The following is a 21,341-nucleotide window of genomic DNA, read 5'->3' as shown; positions in this document are numbered from 1 at the left end:
TTTAGCCATGTTGCCCAGGCTGGTCTCGAACTCCTGAGCTCAAGAGATCTGTCTGCCTTGGCCTCCCAAAGTGCTGGGATTACAGGTGTGAGCCACCGCGTCTGGCTTTTATTGTTTTCTTTTCACATGAATTCAGGAAAGTAGATTTTCATGTGTAAATATATTAGTTGTTTTACAAATGTCATTTTTTGAAGTTTTTTGCATTGTAAATATCATTGTATATTTTTATCAGAATGTATCAAGAAGTAACTGTAAATCAAGGTGTCACTAGTGCAGTAATGCATTAGTAGTGCAGCTCTAACATTTTCAGAGTCCTCAGTATTTTAACTAATTTATGAGAGAGAGTGTTCCTTTTCAGAGAGGGCTGTAGGATCTTCATTTCCAGTTAGATTGCCAACAGAGGTCTTACTTTCACTTTAGGGCAGTATTTGTCTATATTATTCCTCCAAATGCACCTCTGACTGCACCTGTGTGCATTGAAAGTTTGATTCTGAAATATAACCCAGCCTCTTGAGGTGAAGGTGCTGAGTCAAATATCACCAAACAGGAAGTTGTTTCAATAGAAATTCATATTCTTGGTTTTCTTATATTTTCAGTTTGTATTTAGCAAAAATTAAGGACATTCATTTTTACTGTAACTAAAAAAGTTATTTAAAAACCACTACTACTTTTTCATTTTTATTAGTATTTAAAAGGAACTCTTTTTTATTTCTAACATATGCCACCTATGGGTACATATCAACTGAATAAAAGAAAGTAAACATTTAAAACATATGACTACCTCATGAAATGAATAATGAAGAATCATCTTTAGATGGAAAAATATACCAGGTTCTACTTATGAAATAAATTATGTGAGTAAGATTACAAAAGATGGTAGTCTATTTAGGCAGGCCTATTAAAAGCATTAAGACTTGAGTACTGGCTATTAAAGTGAGTAAATGGCAATATTATAAAGTTAAACACATGCCAAAAAACATTTTCCAGAGGACTGGGATTGTAACAATACCATTAATGAGGGCAAAGAGGTCTTAATGCAATTTGCACTTTCTAAAGTTTCAAAAAGAGGCTTTGAGTTCGTGTATTATTAATGTACTGAACATCTGGAACTGTGTAAAAGCTATGGACATTGAGCAAATGCAGGATTTCCCCACTAGGTTGCATTCTAACTTATTGCCTCCCTAGTGAAATACTAGTTTTAAAGAAGTTTGACAAAGTAAAATGACAATATCCAGATAAGACATGGACATTCCAAAGTGTCTTTTAGTTTGTGAGATCTGACTTTTAAAAAAATTGCCTCTGAGGTTAACAAATTGAAGTGATGTGAACACAAATTAGTAAATTAAATCATCTCTATCACTATATGTTGGCTGGTCTCCCTATATGAATAGTATTTACCCTTTATGAGCTATTAAGTAAGATATTTTTGACAAAGATACCTCACATTTTTCATATATGTAAGCCATAAGACCTGAGAGAGCTCTGTGTCATTGTACTTTCCTTTAAGTTATTTTTTAGGTGCCTAGTTAGGATACCTAAGAGAATTTAACAGTTGAGTTATTTTTGTGTTTATTTATGTGATTTCTCTGGCAAGACGGAAATAGTTAAGCTGTCTAAACGTGTAATTCAAGTGTCACCTGCAATGAGAATATAAAAGCTGTAGACCTAAATATTTTGTTATCTGAAACTGAAAATTTGCTGTAGGCCATTTTCAGTAAAATAACCAGTAAGTTTTTGCTATAGAATTGTACTCCAAATTTGCATGTAGCCCCTGTGTAATCCTTAACAAAAGGTTTTAAGGTACTTTTAAAAAAAATCTCCACTGAAGAAATTAAAATAAACACATTGGGTTCTGTGGAAATGTGTCATAGTCACCAAATTCTCCCTTTTATGAAGTGTTCCTCATAGCTCTTTGCCCGAACTAAAATCCGGATAGACCCAGAGGACATACCACTTCGTCAGACCTTCCAAATTGTGACCATCCTTTCCTCTCGTAACTTGCAGTATCTCAGACTTAGTATCCTATTTAGTCTCCATTGTTCTTTCTAAATCTTTACCTGTCTGTTTTCTTCCGGAAGGGAGGGGAGAAGAAAGGAAGGGGCGAAGGAATGAGTGAACAAAGTCTCACCAACAGAAAACTAGTCTAGTCTAGCTAGTCTCTTTGCTCATGTCTTTTAGTCATACCCCTCTTTCCCCTTCATCTTTGTCATCTTACAAAGCATCTGGATACTCTTATTTTTAATATTTTATTTTTATTTGTTTTTTCAGATAGGGTCTCACTCTATCACCCAGGCTGGAGTACGGTGGCATGATTACAGCTCAGTGCAGCCTCAACCTCCAGGGCTCAAGCAGTCCTCCCACCTCAGCCTCCTGAGTAACTGGGATCACAGGCACACACCACCACACCCAGCTAATTTTTGTACTTTTGTAGATACAGGGTTTTGCCAAGTTGCCCAGGCTGGTCTCGAACTCCTGGGCTCAAGTGATCCTCCAGCCTCAGCCTCTCAAAGTGCTGGGATTACAGGTGTGAGCCGCTGCACCCAGCCAACTCTTCTTTTATTAAGGACTTGGGCACATGGTTTTACAGTTATGTTTTACCCCTCCCTACTCTCCTTCCTGACCTTCCATTGTTTTGGACCTTCATTTTTCATTCATTTATAAAATTCATTCAACAAGTATTTACTGACCACTTTCTATACGTAAGGTACTGTTCTATGCACTGGGCAATCAGCAGTAAGTAAAACAGACAAAAATCATTGTCCTTTTGTATTCCAGGGTGAGAGACAGAAAATAAATGACAGACACAGAAAGCTACTAATATGTTAGATGATATTATGGACTGAATGTTTGTATCCCACCAAATTTTTTATGTTGAAGCCCTAACCCTCAGTGTGTTATTTGGAGATGGGGCCTCTAAGGAAGTAACTGAGGTTAAATGAGGTTGTAAGGGTGGGGGCCTTATCTGATAGGATTAGTGTTCTTATAAGAAGAGACACCAGAAAACTCCATTGCTCTCTCTCCCTGTCCCTCTCTGAATAGAGAGGAAAGGCCATGTGGGGACACAGAGAGAAAGTGGCTGTCTGCAAGCCAAGAAGAGAGCCCTAATCAGAAATCAGGTTAACAGGCACCTTGATCTTGGACTTCATAGCCAAGAAGTAAGAAATAAATTTCTCTTGTTTAAGCCACTCAATCTGTGGCTTAAACTAATAACTGTAAGAAATAAATTTCTTTTCTTTAAGCCATTCAGTCTGATATTTTTGTGTGGTAGCCTGAGGGGACTAATACAGATGGTGATAAGTGCTATGTAGAAAACTAAAGCAAGGAAAGGGGGAAAAGAGGATCCTGGGGTTGGAATTTTTTTGGGGGGGCGCTGGAGGGTGGTCATTTAGAATTTAATTGGATGGTTTGGGAAGGCCTATCTGAGAAGGTGACAGTGAGTAAAAGTGTAAAGGAAGAGAGGAAGCAAACCATTCTGATTTAGGGGGAAGAATGTTCAGATAGTGGGAATCCTGAGACAGGAGAGTACCTAGTTTGAGCAAAAGGAAGCCAGTGTAGCAGAGTAGGACTGAAGTATGGGGAATTGAAGGAGATAAGGTCAAAGAAATAGCTGGGTAAAATCACACCACAGTAAGAATTTAGATTTTGTTCTAAATGCAATAGGAAGCCATTGGAGGGTTTAAACTTAGTTTTAAAAGGATTATGTTGGCTGCTGTATGGAAAATGGACTGTAGAGAGCATAGGCTGAAGCAAGGTGACTGTTAAGGAGTCTGCTATAATCTAGATTATAGATGGTGGTGGCTTGGACCACTGTGGTAGCAGTAAAGATAGTGAGAAATGTTTAGAGTCTAGATAAATGTAAAAGTAGTGCGGGCAGGATTTGCTGATGAATTGGATGAGCAGTAATAGAGATGAGGGGCTGGGTGTGGTGGCTCATGCATATAATCCCTTTGGGAAGCCAAGGTGGAGGATTGCTTGAGTCTAGGAGTTCGAGACCAGTCTTGGCAACACAGCAAGACCCTGTCTGGTTTTTTGTTGTTGTTGTTATTTTTTTTCAAGCCAGACATGGCAGTGCATACCTGTAGTCCCAGCTACTTGAGAGGTTGAGGTGGGAGGATCGCTTGAGCCCAGGAATGTGAGGCTACAATGAGCTGTGATCACACCACTGCACTTCAGCCTGAGCAACAGAGTGAGATTCCCATCTCTAAAAAAAAAAAAGAGAGGAAATAAGGTTTTCTTGCTGGTCCCCCCTTTTAAATCTGTACTCTCCCGCTAGGCAATCTCATCACTATGCATTCTTTTTTAGTTTTATCTTTTGTCATGCCTTCCTAATATATAATTAAATTCAGACTTCTACCTTAAGTACTATGCCCATATACCCAACTGCCATATCAACATTTCCATTTGGATATCTTAAAGGCAACAAACTTTTAATCTTTCCTTCCAGTCTTGGTCCTTTGCCAGTGTTGCCTGTATGAATGAATGGTACTGTCTTAGTTCATTTTCTGTTGCTTGTAACAGACTACCTGAAACTGGGTGATTTATTTTTTAAAAGGAAGTTATTTCTTGCAGTTACAGAGGCTGAGAAGTTCAAGACTGAGAGGCTGCATCTGGTGCGGGCCTTCTTGCTGGTGGGAACTCTCTGCTGAGTCCCAGGGTGGCTCAGAGTATCACAGGGCAAGGAGGCTGAGTATACAAGCTCGAGTCTCTATTCCTTTTTGTATAAAGCCACTAGTCCCACTCCCATGATAAACCATTAATACATGACTGGACAAATCCATTCATGAGAGCAGCACTCTTGTTACCCTGTCACCTCTTAAAATCCCCCACCTCTCAATGCTGCCACATTAGAGATTAAATTTCAACATTTTGGAGAGGACAAATGTTCAAAACATAGCAGGTACTGTAATCATATTTGGGCTAATCATATACCTACAGAGCACCTGTGAACCTTTTTCTCCCTTCCCTGTCATGTCCCATCCAACACCATACCTTATTCATTTTAATTTTAAGTATTTTTATAATCTGTTCACTTTTCTTTCTCTACAGTTAATTTTCAAAAAGATAAAGTCATAGCTCACATGTAAAGTTAACACCTATCACAGATTTTATTAAACTCACTGATTAATGAAGAAAAAGTATGATGTTTTGCCTATTCAGAGAGCATTTAAGGATTTATGTACTTGTAGGCAATTTAATAAAGGAATAGACTATAAGAAAACTGGTTGAGGTACTACAGGGCAATAAATAGTAACCTTTAGGGTTATCTTTTCTCCTGGACAGAAATGATTTGTATTTGTATTAGACAAAAATATCTAAGTTGAAAATATAATTTTGCTAAGTCTGGAACCTTAATTAATAGTGAACAGTGAGTTCAACAAAGTGTATTTCCCTAGATAATCTTCTAATGGGCCTTTGCCTCCATTTGAAATGGAAAGTTTGTACTGTTTCTTTTTTATCTTATTCTCAAGGTTTGCATATTTTTTCTTAACTCATTCTAATTCAAGCTACCGCCATCTCTGGATTACTATATTAGTAGCCTAAATGTACCTGTTATAACCCCTCCTCTAACTCATCATATTAATAATCAGACTAATGTTGTTTAATTTTTATATTTTATATTTGTGAAATATGTGTGTATATAAGTCTACAAAACTAATATGTACATTTTAAATAATAATAAAATGGAGATCTGAGTATCCATCACCCAGCTGAAGAAATAGAACATTATTTCTACATTAGAAGCTTCCATCTGGCCAGACGCAGTGGGTCATGCTTGTGATCCTGGCACTTTGGGAGGCTGAGGGGTGGATCACCTGAGGTCAGGAGTTCGAGACCAGCCTGACCAATATGGTGAAACCCCATCTCTACTAAAAATACAAAAATTAGCCAGGTGTGGTGGTGTCCGCCTGTAGTCCCAGCTACTCAGGAGGCTGGGACAGGAGAATTGCTTGAACTCAGGAGGTGGAGATTTCAGTGAGCTGAGATCGCGCCACTGCACTCCAGCCTGGGTGACAGAGCGAGACTCAGTCTCAAAAAAAAAAATCCTCCATTTGTTCCTTCCCAATTGTATCCCCCTAAAGCTAAAGGTATTAGTTTCGTGAGTTTTTTAAAGTTATATATATTTTTCTCAAAGAACATATTGTTTTTGGACTTTATATAAATGAAATCATATTTGTTATCTATCTATATTTGCATTTTTTACTCAACATCTAAAAGTTTGTGATTCATCCTTGTTAATATGTGAGAAACTAGTTCATTTATTTATGTTACTACATAGTATTCATTTGTGTGTTCTTTTCAATTTTTAAAATAGTGGTAAAATACACGTAACATAAAATTTACCTTTTAAGCATTTTTAAGTGTACAATTTAGTGCCATCAAGTACATTCATGATGTTGTACAACCATCACCAGTATCCCTTTCCAAAACTTTTCAGTCATCTCAGTCAGAAACTGTACTGATGGAATGATGACTCCTGTTTAGCCCCTTCCCTCAGGCCCTGGTAACCTCTGTTCTACTTCCCATCTCTAAGAATTTGTCTGTTCTAGGTACCTCATATAAGTGGAATCATATAATATTTGTACTTTGTGTACAAAAATACGGTGGCTTTTTTCACTTACTACGGGTTTATCCATATTCAAGCATTTGTCAGAATTTCATTCCTTTTATAGTTGAATAATTTTCCATTGCATGTAGGTCATACATTTTGTTTATTCATCTGTTGATCGACACTTGAGTTGTTTCCACTATTTGGTTATTGGGAATAATGCTTCTATAAACATCAGCATACAGCTGTTTGTTTGGATCCTAGTACTTTCAGATATTTGGGGTTATATACTTAGGAGTGGAATTGCTGGATCATATGGTAATTCTATGCTTATGAACTTTTGATGAACTGCCAGACTGTTTTCCACAGCAGTTGTACCATTTTACATTGCCACCAGCAATGTGTGACAGTTACAGTTTCTGCATGTCCTTGAAACACTTACTTATTTGGACAGTAGTTATACTAATGGGTGTGAAGTGGGACTTCATTGTGGTTTTGACTTGCAGTTTCCTAATGACTAAGGATGTTGAGCATCTTTTCATGTCCTTTTGGCCTTTTTTTTTTTTTTTTTTTTTAATCTTTCAAGAAATGTCTATTAAAGTCCTTTGCCTATATTTGAATCTGTTTGGTTTTTTTGTTGTTGAGTTGTAGGAGTTCTTTATATCTTCTGGATGTTAATCTTTTATCAGCCATATGCTTTGCATTCTGTGTACTATCATTTTAACTTTCTTGACAGTATCCAAAAAAGTTTTATAATTTTGTATGAAATCCGAGTTTATCTGTATTTTTCTTTTGTTACTTATGCTTTTGGTGTCATAGCCAACAAATCATTGCCAAATCCAAGGTCATAAAGCCTTCTTTTTTTTTTGTTTTAGAGTTTTATATATTTTTAGCTCTTACAGTAATGTCTTTGACCAATGTTGAGTTAATTTTTGTTTATTATGTAGGCAAGGTGTTACTTCATTCTTTTTACATGTGGTGATCCAGTTTTCTCAACACCATCTGCTGAAAAGAATCTTCATGCATTGTTTCAATAATGCAAAAAAGCATTTGACAAAATGCAACACACTTTCATGATACAAATTCTCAACAAGGTAGGAATAGAAGGAAATTTAATATAATAAAGGTCATATGTAAGAAGCTCGTAGCATACTCAGTGGTGCAAACTGAAAGGTTTTCCTCTAAGATCAGAAACAGGGCAAGGATGCCCACTCTTGCCACTTCTGTATAACATAGTACTAGAATTCCTAGCCAGAGCAGTTAGGCAAGAAAAAGGAATAAAAGTCTTCCAAATGGGAAAGGAAAAAGTAAAATTGTCCTTGTTTACAGACGTGATCTTTCCTAAATATCTTATTTTTAAAAAAACTGTTAGGACTAATAAATTGAGTAAAGTTGCAATATGCAAAATTAACATACAAAAATGAGTTGTATTTCTATACACTGACAACAAACTGTCTGAAAAGGAAATTAGGAAAACATTTCCATTTGCAGTAGTACCAAAACAAATAGAATACTTAGGAATAAACTTAAGGAGGTAAAAGACTTGTATATTGAAACCCATAAAACATTTCTATATATATGGTTTTATTTTGATTCTTATTTCCTTTTCTGTTTTCCACAGTGGCTACACTGTTTTATATTCCCACCAGCAATACACAAGGATTCCAATATCACAACATCTTCACTAATAGTTGTTATTTTATTTATTTTTTTAAATAATGGCCTTCCTAACAGCTGTGAACTAATATCTCATCGTGGTTTTGATTTGCATTTCCCTGATAATTACTGATGTTGAGCATCTTTCCATATACCTGTTAACCATTTGTATGTCTTCTTTGGAGAACGGTCTATTCATGTCCTTTGCCTGTTTTTCAATTTTTTTTTTAATATTGAGTTTCTTAATATATTTTGGATATTAACCCCTTATCAGATATATGGTTTGCAGATATTTTTTCTCATGCTTTAGGTTGCCTTTCCACTCTTTTTTTTCCCTTTACTGTGCAGAAACCTTTTAGTTTGTTGTGGTCCCAATCGTAGGTTTTACTTTTGTTGCCTGTGCTTTTATGTCATATGCATAAAATCATTGTTAAATTCAATGTTACAAAAATTTTCTCCTGTGTTTTTTTCTAAGAGTTTTGCAGTTTCAAGTCTTTTTTTTTTTTTTTTTTAAGACAGAGTCTCGTTCTGTCGCCAGGCCGGAGTGTAGTGGCATGATCTTGGCTCACTGCAACCTCCGCCTCCCAGGTTCAAGCGATTCTCAGCCTCCCAAGTAGCTGGGACTACAGGCGCGTGCCACCACGCCCGGCTAATTTTTTGCATTTTGAGTAGAGATGGGGTTTCACCGTGTTAGCCAGGATGGTCTCAATCTCCTGACCTCGTGATCTGCCCGCCAGTGGTCTCAATCTCCTGACCTCGTGATCTGCCCGCCTTGGCCTCCCAAAGTGCTGGGATTACAGGCATGAGTGCATGAGCCACTGCGCCCGGCCAACTGTTTGAAATCTTAACATTTAAGCCTTTAATCCATTTTGAGTAAACTTTTGTGTATTGTGTAAGATAAAGGTCCAGTTTTATTCTTTTGCATGTGGATATTGTTTGCCCTGAATGAACTATTTGTTGAAGAGACTGTCCTTTCCCCATTATGTATTTTTGGCACCCTTGTTGAAGATCAGTTGATCATACATGTGTGGATTTATTTCCAGGCTCTCTATTGTCTTCCAATGGTCTATATGTCTGTCTTTATGGCAATGCAATTACTATTTTGATTATGGTGGGTTTGTAAGATGTAAATGTCATGAAGCACGATGCCTCTAGCTTTGTTGTTCTTTCTCAAGATTGTTTTGATTATTCCAAGTCCTTTGTGGTTGTGTATTAATTTTTGTATTTTTTTCTGTTTCTGTAAAAAATGTCATTGGGATTTTGATAGGAATTACATTGAATCTACATTTGTATTAGTCTTTAAAATCAATGGTCCCCAACCTTCTTAGCACCAGGGACTGGTTTTGTGGAAGACAGCTTTTCCACAGACCTGGGTTGGGGGTGGGGGTGATGGTTTCAGGATGAAACTGTTCCACCTCAGATCATCAGGCATTAGATTCTCATAAGGAGCATATAACCTAGATCCCTTGCAAGCACAGTTCACAATAGGGTTTGCACCCCTATGAGAATATAATGCTGCTGCTGATCTGCCAGGAGACGGAGCTCAGGCAGTAATGCTTACTCACCTGCCACTCACCTCCTGCTGTGCAGCCTGGATTCTACCAGTACCGGTCTGTGGCCTGAGGGTTGGGGACCCCTGCTTTAAATGTTTCATAGAGGACTGTGCATAGTGGCCCACACCTGTAATCCCAGCACTTTGGAAGGCCAAGGCAGGAGGAGCACTTGAGGCCAGGAGTTCAAGAACAACCTGGGCAATATAGTGAGACTCTATACCTACAACAACAAAAAAAAATTACCAGGGCATGGTGGCTCATGCCTCTAGTCCTAGCTACTTGGGAGGCTGAAGCAGGAAGATTGCTTGAGCCCAGGAGTTTGAGGTTACAGTGAACTATGATCACACTACTACATTCCAGCCTGAGTGACAGAGCAAGAGTGTATCTCAAAAATAAATTAATTAATTAGCAAAGAAATGAAAATAAAAAATTAATAAAATTAAATAAATAAAAATGTTTTGTATAATCAGTATTGAGGCCATTTAGGTCCTTAGCTTTTCCTTGATGGGAGACTTTTTGTTACTGATTCAGTCTCCTTACTAGTCTGTTCAGATTTTCTGTTTCTTCATTATTCAGTCTTGGTAGGTTGTGTATTACTAGGAATTTGTCCATTTCATCTAGTTTATCCAATTTATTGGCATATAATTTTTCAGAGTAGTCTTTTATTATATCGGTGGCATCAGTGTCTCTTCTTTCATTTCTGATTTTATTTCTCTTTTTTTTTTCTTAACCAATCTAGGTAAAGACTTGTCAATTCTGTTTATCTTTTCAAAAACCAACTGTTTTTTAATTGTTTTTCTGTTCCCTATTTTATTTCTGCTCTAATCTTAATATTTCTTTCCTTCTGCAGACTTTGAATTTACTTTGTTCTTTTTCTAGTTTCCTGAAGTGTGGAATTGGGTTACTTGAGATCTTTCTTTTTTAATGTTGGCATTACTGCTATAAACTTTCCTCTTAGTACTGCTTTTGGTGTATCTCTTACTTTTGGTATGTTGTGTTTTTTTTTCCATTGGTCTCAAGATAATTTCATAACTTTCCTTTTGATTTCTTTTTTGACCCATTCATTGGTTGTTCAAAAGTGTGTTAATTTTTATATTTTTGTAAATTTGCTGGTTTTCTTTCTGATGCTGAATTTTAGTTTGATTCTGTTGTGGTTGCAAAAGATACCTGGTATTAATTTTTATCTTACATTTGTTAAGACTTGCTTTGTTACCTAACATATGATCTGTCCTAGAGAATGTTCCATGTACAGTTGTGAAGAATATGTATTTTGCTGCTGTTGGGTAAAATGTTCTATATATGTCTGTTAGGTCCATCTGGTCTCTAGTATTCAAGTTCCGTTTCCTTATTGATCTTCTGTTTGGATGTTTTATTCATTACTGAAGGTGAGATATTCGACTTTCCTACTCGTCTTATATTGCTGTTTATTTCTCTCTTCAGTACAATCACTATTTGCTTGCTATATTTGGGTGCTCTGATGTTGGTTGTGTGTATATTTATAGTTGTTAAATATTCCCAGTGAATTGACCCACTTATCATTATATAATGTCCTTTTTTTTTTTTTTTTTTTGTCTCTTGTGACAATTTTTGACTTAGAATCTATTTAGTATCCTAGAATTGCCCCCTCTGCTGTCTTTTGGTTACCATTTATAAGTAATATCTTTTTCTATCCCTTCACTTTCAGCCTATGGGTATCCTTAAATTTAAAGTGAGTCACTTGCAGACAGCGTTTTTATCTATCCAGCTACTTTATACCTTTTGATTAGAAAATTTAATCCATTTACATTTAAAGTAATGACTGATAGGGAAAGACTTACTATTATCATTTCAATAATTGTTTTCTGTCTAACTATAGCTTTTTTGTTCCTCTTTTCCTCCCTTGATGTCTTTTTCTGGAGAATAAAAGGTAATATAATAACTTCTTAGCTGTGTTTATGGAATTAAAGTAGTTCTTCCTATTTAATTAAAGCATATTGTACAGCAGTTAACTATTTTACTAATGTTTTGTTTTATAGTCTTACTAAGAAGTTTATGTCTAAAAATAGTTAAAGGTAAAATTGAGGAAATAAACTATCTTATAAAAATTGATCAGTTGCTGTTTTCCAGAGAATTTTGGGTGGTTTCTTATAATAACTTGTCCAAATTGTGTAGAACTCATAGTATATAACAAGTGGATAAAACAGTTCAATTTAAATAATAATCTCTAATATTAGCTTTTGTCTTTTTCATTTATTCAGCTTTATTATTAACTTCTTTGCATTTGCTATATTTCATTTTCTAGCTTCTTGGAAAGAATGCTTGATTCTTTTATTTTGACATTTTAAAAATAAATATATTTAAAGCTATAAATGTATTTCCAAGTATTACCATTGCTGTACACCACATGTTTCGAATTCTGAGTGCTTTTCTTATTCATAACTAAAGATTTCATGAATTCTACTGTGTTTTTCTATTTAACTCATATGGTTTTTAAGAATATGAGTTTTACAGCCACGTGTGTTGGTTCACACCTGTAATTTCAGCACTTTGGAAGGCTGAGTCTGGAGGATCCCTTGAGACCAGAAGTTTGAGACTAGCCTGGGCAACAAAGCAGGATCTCATCTCTATAAAAAATATAAAAATTAGCTGGGTGTAGTGGCATGCACCTGTAGTCCCAGCTACTCAGGAGGCTAAGGTAGAGGGATTGCCTGAGCCTAGTAGTTCGAGGCTGCACTGAGCTATGATCTTGCCACTGTACTCCAGCCTGGGTGACAGAGACCCTCTCTCTAAAATCAATCAATCAATCAAGATGAGTTTTTGTCTGGGGCTTGACTTTTAATCTACCATGGCATAATTGTTGAAATATGTGATCAATATGATAAGGATTGCTTAAAATTTGTTGAATGTCCTTTTGTAACCTAGCCCATGGCTGCAAATGTTCCATTTGTGCCCATATATTTTCTACTTCTTTGCTGAGTCTTTATTTATATCTTTTTTCAATGCAGGTTATTAATGATGATCAAATATTCAAATAATGAGCTTATCTGCCTATACACTTAGTAAAATGATCTTAAATCATCTTCATTTGAAGACTATTTAAGAATATTAAGAAACTTCACCTTAGGTTTAAAGAGAGAACTTAAAGTTTGTTAACTTTGACAGAGGTTTTTTGTTTTTTGCTTTTGCTTTTGAAATTGCCAAGATAGTAGTAGTGGTGGTGGTGGTAGTGGTGGCGGTGGCGGTGGCGGTGGCGGTGGTGGTGGTAGAAATTGCCAAGATAATAGTAGAAGTAGTAGTAGTGGTAGTGGTGGTGGTGGTGGTGGTGGTGGTGGTAGAAATTGCCAAGATAATAGTAGTAGTAGTAGTAGCAGCAGCAGCAGCAGCAATGTTGGTGGTAATTGTAACAGCAACAGCAGCGGCAGCAGCTAACTGTGCCAGCACCATTCAGATCTCTCTAAATCTGTTAATAAATTTAACCCCATAACAGCTCTATGAGATATATTGTTTTCCTCATTTTATAGATGAGAAAAGACACAGAGAGATTAATATACTTGCTGTAGTCACATTGGCTTAAACAAATGAAGTTAAGTTTGTTTAGCTAGACAGACAAAAAATAATTTTTTTCTCTCTCCTCTTTAGTTATTAGAAAAATTAAAAGAACGTTGGCTCTCTACTGGTTTATGGCATAATCTGGAGTTGGTGAAGACAGTCATTGTAGAACCACAGGGAGGAGAAAAAACGAATTTTGATGAATTACTGCAGGTGTACTATGATGCAATCAAATACAAAGGAGAGAAAGGTAACTGGAAATTATTTCATGGTCAGTGAGAAAATATTTTTTATTACAAAGTAAGAAGGTACAATTATAATTTTATATTTTTAAATGAATTACACTTAAGAGAAAAATTATAATCCTGAGTGAAAAGAAAATAAATTGGGTAAAGAAATTCTTTTAATTATACTTGTTTTCCTATGAATATTTTCACTTGGGTATGCTGATTCAACTTTAAGAAAAACGATGCCATCATCTCATAGTCTTCAGTGCACTACCTGAAATAGTTTGGCAAAAAGGCAGTTAGGATTTATATAAATATATTCCTTACTAGCCAAATGAGACCTATATTTTGATGCATTTAGTACACTTGGTGCTTATATTCTATTACGGTAAACTTGAATTTTCAAAACATAACTGAAAACTCAATTCCAAGTTAGAGCATATCCATGAAGAGTTTGATGTGAGGCCGGGCGTGGTGGCTCTTGCCTGTCATCCTAGCGCTTTGGGAGGCTGAGGCTGGTGGATCACTTGAGCCCAGGAGTTCGAGACCAGCCTGGGCAACATGGTGAAATCCTGCCTCTACAAAAAGTACAGACATTAGCAGGGTGTGGTGCGTGTGCCTATAGTTCCAACTACTTGGGAGGCCGAGGTGGGAGGATCACCTGAGCCCAGGAGGTCAAGGCTGCAGTGAACTGTGATTGTGCCACTGCACTCCAGCCTGGCTGACAGAGTGAGACCCTGTCTCACACACAAAAAATAATAAAATAAAAAAGTTTGATGTGAAGGGATAGTAATAGTTTATGAACAATGCAAGAAAGAGGTAATATAACATGTCAGTATCTTTTTATGGTGTATATATTATGGTGTTCTCTGTGTCTGAGTTCATATGCAAGTTGCTATTCTGACATGTTTTTACTGTATAAGTTATCTGGAAGATGCACAGTTTGTAAATTGGTTTGCTACCCTTTTGCATATAAATGTAATTTTGTTCCCCTTATTTACTTAAAGACATTGAACTTTTAAAACTTTATCTCATAATAGTGTTTTATTTTGATTATTAAATTTTGCTACTATATTTACTATAATTATAAATCAGGTATTTAATGACAAGAATAAGCAATTTCTGAGAATTTTGGATATGCTTTTTTCTGTTGTTTAAGATGGAGCTCTCCTGGTAGCAGTTTGTCGTGGTAAAGTGAGTGAGGGTCTGGATTTCTCAGATGACAATGCCCGTGCTGTCATAACAATAGGAATTCCTTTTCCAAATGTGAAAGATCTACAGGTAGGCCATCAAAACCTTAAGTTTTATTATTACAGGAGTCATTGGTTTTGTATAAAGTTAATTGCAGGGATCCCTCATTTTATTGCGCTTTGCTTTATAGTGCTTTTTTACAAATTGAGGGTTTGTGGTAACCCTGCATTGTGCCAGTCTTTCGGCACCATTTTTCCAACAGCATGTGGTCACTTGTTTCTGTGTCACATTTTGGTTAATTCTCACAATATTTCAAACCTGTTCATTATTATTATATCTGTTAGGGTGATCTGTGATAAGTGATCTTTGATGTTACTATTATAATTGTTTTGGGGCACCTCATACTGTACCCACTGAAGAGAGCAAACGTAATTGATAAGTGATGTATGTATTCTAACTGCTCCACTGACCACCCTTCACCCATTTCTCTCTCCTTGGGACTCTCCATTCCCTGAGACACAACAATACTGAAATTAGGCCAGTGAATAACCCTACAATGGCCCCTAAGTGTTCAAGTGAAAGGAAGCGTTGCATGCTTCCTACTTTAAATCAAAGGTGAGACATGATTAAGCTTAGTGAGCAAGGCATATTGAAAGCTGAGACAAGACAAAAGCTAGGCCTCTTGTACCAACCAATTAGACATATTGTGAATGCAAAGGAAAAGTTCTTCAAAGGAATTAAAAGTGTTACTCCAGTGAATGTACAAATAATAAGCAAACAGCCTTATTACTGATATAGAGAAAGGTTTAGTGTCTGGAAAGAAGATCAAACTGTCCATAACATTCTCTTAAGCCAAAACTTAATTCAGAGCAAGGCCCTAACTCTCTTCAATTCTGTGAAAGCTGAGAGAGGTGAGGAGGCTGCAGAAGAAAAGTTTGAAGCTAGCAGAGGTTGTTTCATGAGGTTTAAGGAAAGAAGCCATCTCCATAACTTAAAAGTGCAAGGTAATGCAGCAGGTGCTGATGGAGAAGCTACAGCAAGTTATCCAGAAGATCTGGCCAAGATAATTGATCAAGGTGGCTATGCAAAACAACAGATTTTCAGTGTAGAAGAATCAGCCTTCTATTGAAAGAAGATGCCACCTAGGACATTCATAGCTAGAGAGGAGAAGTCAATGCCTGACCTCAAAGCTTCAGAGAACAGGCTGACTCTCTTGTGATGGGCCAGTGCAGCTGGTGACTTTAAGTTGAAGCCAATGCGCATTTAACATTTTAAAAATCCTAGAGCCTTTAAGAATTATACTAAATCTACTCTGCCTGTGCTCTGTAGATGGAATGACAAAGCCTGCATGACAGCACATCTGTTTACAGCATGGTTTACTGAATATTTTAAGTCCATTATTGAGTTCTACTCCTCAGAAAAATCAGTTCCTTTCAAAATATTACTGCTCATTAACCACACATGTGGTCACTCAAGAACTCTATGGAGATGTACAAGGAGATTAATGTTGTTCTCATGCTTGCTAACAAAACATCCATTCTGCAGCCAATGAATAAAGGAGTAATTTCTACTTCCAAGTCTCATTACTTAAGAAGTACATTTCACAAGGCTATAACTGCTATAGATAGCGAGTCCTCCGATGCATCTGGACAAAGTCAATTAAAAACCTTCTGGAAAGGATTCACCATTCTAGATGCCATTAAGAACATTCATGATTCATGGGAGGAGGTCAGAATATCAACACAGGAGTTTGGAAGTCATTGATTCCATCCCTCACTGGATGACTCTGAGGGAGTTAAGAGTTCAGTGGAGGAAGTAACTGTAGCTGTGGTGGAAATAATAAGAGAACTAAATTAGAAGTGGAGCCTAAGACGTGACTAAATTGCTGCAATCTCATGAGGAAACTTGAACAGACAAGGAGTTGCATTTTATGGATGAGCAAAGAAAGTGGTTTCTTGAGATAGGAACTATTCTTAGTAAAGATGCTGTGAACATTGTTGAAATGACAACAAAGGAGTTAGAATATTAAATAAACTTAGTGCATGAAGCAGCAGCAGAGTTTGAGAGGCTTGACCCCAATTTTGAAAGAAGTTTTATGTTGGGTAAAATGCTATCAAAGAGCATCTTATGCCACAGAGAAATCTATTGTGAAAGGAAGAGTCACATGATAGAGCAAACTTCATGGTCATCTTATTTTAAGAAATTGCCACAGCCACTCCAACCTTAGCAACCACCACCCTGATCAGTCAGCAGCCATCACTGAGGCAAGACCCTCTACCAGCAAAGAGAGTGACTCACTGAAGGCTCAGATGATCATTCACCTTTTTTAGCAATAAAATATTTTCAAGTTAAGGTATATACATTGGCTTTTGAGACATAATGCTGTTGCCCACTTAATAGACTGCAGTATAGTGTAAACATAGCTTTTATATGTGTTGGGAAACCAGAAAATTCATGTGACTTACTTTGTTATGATATTCTCCTTATTGGGGTGGTCTGGAACCAAATTTGCAATGTCTCTCAGGGATGCCTGTATATGTTTTCCTGTATCCTTAGACATTTTTAAATCTTTGGTGAATCTGAATGAGTGAGAAAAATTTAGTAGATACAGATTTTATTTTATTTTCAACTTATACTGTCTTTGGTCAACAAGAGTTACTTTCAAAGTCTGGTCCTGGGCCAGGTGCATTGGTATCACCTGGGAACTTAATAGAAATAAAGACTTTCAGGCTCATCCAGACCTGCCGAATCAGAAACTATGGAAGTGAAGCTCAGCAATTTGTGTTTTATCAGTCTTTTAACCACAGACTCATGGGTTCCTCCGGGGAATCCTGGGGTCTTTTGTCCATCTGGCTCCCTTCTCTCCAGTGTCCTGCCTTGCAGATCTTGTGATTTAGTCACTCCATATTCTGATCTCTTCCACCTCAGCTCAACAGGACCACTGTGCTCTGCTTGTACTTTAATGCTCTGTGCTGTGGTCAGGAAATTATGCCCAAGCAGAGAACTGGGATAATGGAGTTCACCTAATGAATTCCACTTAGCTCCAGAATTACTGTCTTGTGCTGTTTGGTGTCTATTATCTGAAAACAATTGCTCTATTTTGCCCAGTTATACGATTACTTACAATGGAAGAAACATTCTTAAACCATTTACTCAATCTTGGCCAGAAACAGTTGTATCTCATTATCACTGACTGTTTCCTAAACAATATATTTAAAAAACTATAGTAATAATTTGAGCCTAAGTTGAACTTATTATTCATCAAGGAGGATTTTCTTTTACTTCCTACAGGCATTTGAAAGCGCTGGCAATCTAAGAAAACTTGAGATTTTCTGACCACTGAGCTGACTTATTGATTATGACCTATATCCCTCCTCCTAGGATACAATCAGTTAGGGTCTCATACCAAAGCAGGAGTTGTTTCATTAGAATAGTTATCTTTTTAATTGTTAATACTTTACTTGGTACTGTGAATTAGATAATTTTACTTTTATTTTTCTAGTCCATAGCAGTCTTTAGGTAACATTAACAGTAATAAGCAGTATTTCTTTTGGTAGTCCTTACTCTTCCGTAACCTCTGGACCTCTTCAAAATTTCTGAAAGTCTTCAGGGGGTATCTCACTTGATGATTCAGAGTCTAATACTTTTTCAGCCTCCAGTAACTTTGGCGGTTTCCACTACCTTTCTCCAGTTAACCAGTGCTACTGTTGAGGGCACTAATGGCTATGCCCAAGGCTGGGTCTCCTATTCTAAAATGGCTGATGCTGCCTTGACTACGGCTACTGATGAAACAGTTGACATCTACCCAAGAAAACTACTGTCACCATCAACAGCATTAGTGCTGCATTCCACTGAAGCAGAGTGCTATTGATGGCACTGCTATTGGCACTGGTATTATCTCCTTTTAATGTCTTACCATTTTACTCTAGCTCTACATTATTGCACTAAGGCTGCTTTGTTAAAGTGGAAAGAATCCTTTTCCCTTCTTTAGACCACATCTTCTTCCAATATCTTAATAAAATACAATTTTTTTCCCCTAAAACTAATTATTTCCATTTTTTGCCTATGTCCTCTCTCTTCCTTGGACCCTACATATGAGTTCTTGAGACCTGGAAAAGAAGAAAAACTTTATGGCTAATACTAGGTTGTACTAAATATTATACATACAAAGTAACAAGGCCTAAAAGGATCATCAAGATTATAATTCTGATTACATATGAGGAGAAGAGAAGGGAATGATATTCAGAGTAGTTAGCAGAAGAATTTTAATTTTCCATAATTTTTAGTAAAAGAAAATAAGCTGCAAGAAAATATGATGAGAATACAGGTATTTATTATGTTATTCTTCATTATTTTCCAAAAATTCTTAAAATTAAAAATATACATTTGTGAGGAAAGGAAATTCCATTTCTTTTTTCTCCACCTTTGCCTCAACAGCTATGATTTTGAACATTGTTATTATACCAATCTGGGGTTCTTAATGCTTTTTTCCTCAGGATAAATTCTTCCTAGATAATATCTCAGTCTGTCATGCAAAAAAGACACCTGATGGCCTACTCTGACATTCCTCAGTCATGATCCTATTTGTCATAGTTCTGCTTATGTGCATAAAATAGCAAAATAACAGAAGCATCAATGGGTTCTGGGTAGAGGGGAGGAAGGTGGTTCTAAAGGGTTATCCCCAGTGGTTCCCAAAAGGTACAAGTAGAGTGGACACAAGAATAGTTCAAGCTGCAGGGACAAAGGATAGAAAAAGTGAAATTATTTACCAGCACTACTAGATGTACTGGGAAGTGTATTTCTTATTGCCATATGTCTGGATCAGTTCTTCTGTAACAGCTCCAAAACTTAGTGACTTAAAACAGCAATCATTTATTACAGGTCATACATCTATGAAGTGATTGGGTGACAGATGATCTAGGCTTGGGCTTGGTTGGTTGGCTCTCTCGATTTTAGCTGGGCTCAGCTACTCTGCCCTAGTTGGCTGATCTGTGCTGAAGTCAACTGAGTCAGCTCTGTTCCACCTGTATTTCATTCTTTGTGGACCAACAGACTAGCCAAGGCATGTTATCATTGCAATGGCAGTAGTACAAGAGGGCAGGCTTAACTGTATAAGCAGTTAAGTCAAATACCTATTTACATCACATCTGCTAACCTCCTGTTGCCCAAAACATGTCCATGAACAATCTCAAAGTCAAGGAAGGGGAGAAAAGGGATAATTTCTATCACATATGGCAAAGGACTTAGAATCATGACTTCAAAAAGGAGTCCTCAACTATCACATTTTTTCATAACTAAAAGGTATTTGTTAGTTATCCATTTATAAGACTGGTGTGTTATAAGCTTTAAGAGTATAAGCATGCAGTTTTTATAATGATTAAGAAGGCTTTTTATTATTTGGAAATGCCCAGAATATAGCAGTCAATACCTAAAATACTTGAAATATGTCAGAGCATCATTATGGGTGATTTCTTAAAATTTTTATAAATGGTTAAACAAGTATTTGAAAATATTTGTATGCCTCTATGGAATATAAAAGTTAAGTTTAAAATTCTAATGCAGTCCAGTTTATCTGTTTTTTGTTTGTTTGTTTGTTGCCTGTGCTTTGGTGTCATATTTAGGAAAATATTGGCAAATCCAACATCATGCATATTTGCCCCTAATGTTTTCCTTGAAGAGTTTTACAGTTGTAACTCTTTAATTTAGATATTCGATTCCTCTTGAATAAATTTTTCTATGTGATATATGGTGAGGTCCAATTTCCTTATATCTAAAGTGAATCTTTTATTGACAGCATATAGTTGGATCAGGTTTTTAAAAATCCATTTGGCCAATCTCTGCCTTTCAATTGGAGAGTTTAAACCATTTACATTTAAAGTAATTACTGATAGGAAAGGACTCACTTCTGCTATGTAGCTATTTGTTTTCTTGTGTCATGTGCTTTTTGTTCCTCAATCCTTCATCATTTCCTTTTTTCTATTTAGTTGATTTGTAGTATACTATTTTGATTCCCTTCTTTCCTTTTATATGTAGTTTTTGGTTTTTAGTATTTACCTTGGGGATTATAACTATCATCTGAATCTCTGTTCCTCCCTTTTTATATTGTTATTGTCACAGATTCCATCTTTATACTTTGTGTGGCTGTTAATTTTTAATTATTGTTTTTATGCATTTGCCTTTTAAATCATATAGGGAAAACAGAGGAATTGCAATTCAAAAGCATATTGTAGTATTCACCTGCACAGTTACCTTTACCAGTGTCCTTTATTATTTCCTAAAGCACGTATTCAGTGTTTATAAAGATGTTTTATAATCTGTTACATGGTGTACCTTGAGGATAGGGATAATTTCTTAAGCATCTTTATGTCTCTACAACTAAGATATTACCTAAAAACATAGTGTTGAATAAATGTTTTAGTTAATGATTGAATGGGGTTTTAATAGAAGTTATTAAAATTGTATTTGACTTTGTTATTTGTTTTTAAAAACAACAGCAACCACCCTCCATTCCTGGAGACTTTAAGAATGGAAATGATAGTAATCAGTAGATGATAATGAACAGGATGGTAGTAAACAGTGGTATGACTCATAAGGAGGCAATACAGGGTAGTTATAGTAGTAAATCATTAGAGGATATGT

The 21,341-nt window shown here is 36.3% G+C and overlaps 1 protein-coding gene across 2 annotated transcripts in view; it reads left to right on the top strand.

The window, feature by feature from the left end:
* Positions 1 to 21,341, top strand: part of BRIP1 (BRCA1 interacting helicase 1) — a 182,223-nt gene that overhangs the window by 105,785 nt on the left and 55,097 nt on the right. For both annotated transcript variants that reach the window (XM_054457133.2, XM_063655630.1), the window contains exons 15-16: positions 13,375 to 13,534; positions 14,671 to 14,792. In XM_054457133.2, coding sequence (XP_054313108.1) covers positions 13,375 to 13,534; positions 14,671 to 14,792 — 282 coding nt within the window. The remainder of the gene's footprint in view (positions 1 to 13,374; positions 13,535 to 14,670; positions 14,793 to 21,341) is intronic.

The sequence above is a fragment of the Pongo pygmaeus genome, chromosome 19, assembly GCF_028885625.2.
Source record: "Pongo pygmaeus isolate AG05252 chromosome 19, NHGRI_mPonPyg2-v2.0_pri, whole genome shotgun sequence".
NCBI classification, from domain to species: domain Eukaryota; kingdom Metazoa; phylum Chordata; class Mammalia; order Primates; family Hominidae; genus Pongo; species Pongo pygmaeus.
Note: the sequence above shows the minus strand (reverse complement) of the source record. Positions and strands in the feature narration are given on the sequence as shown.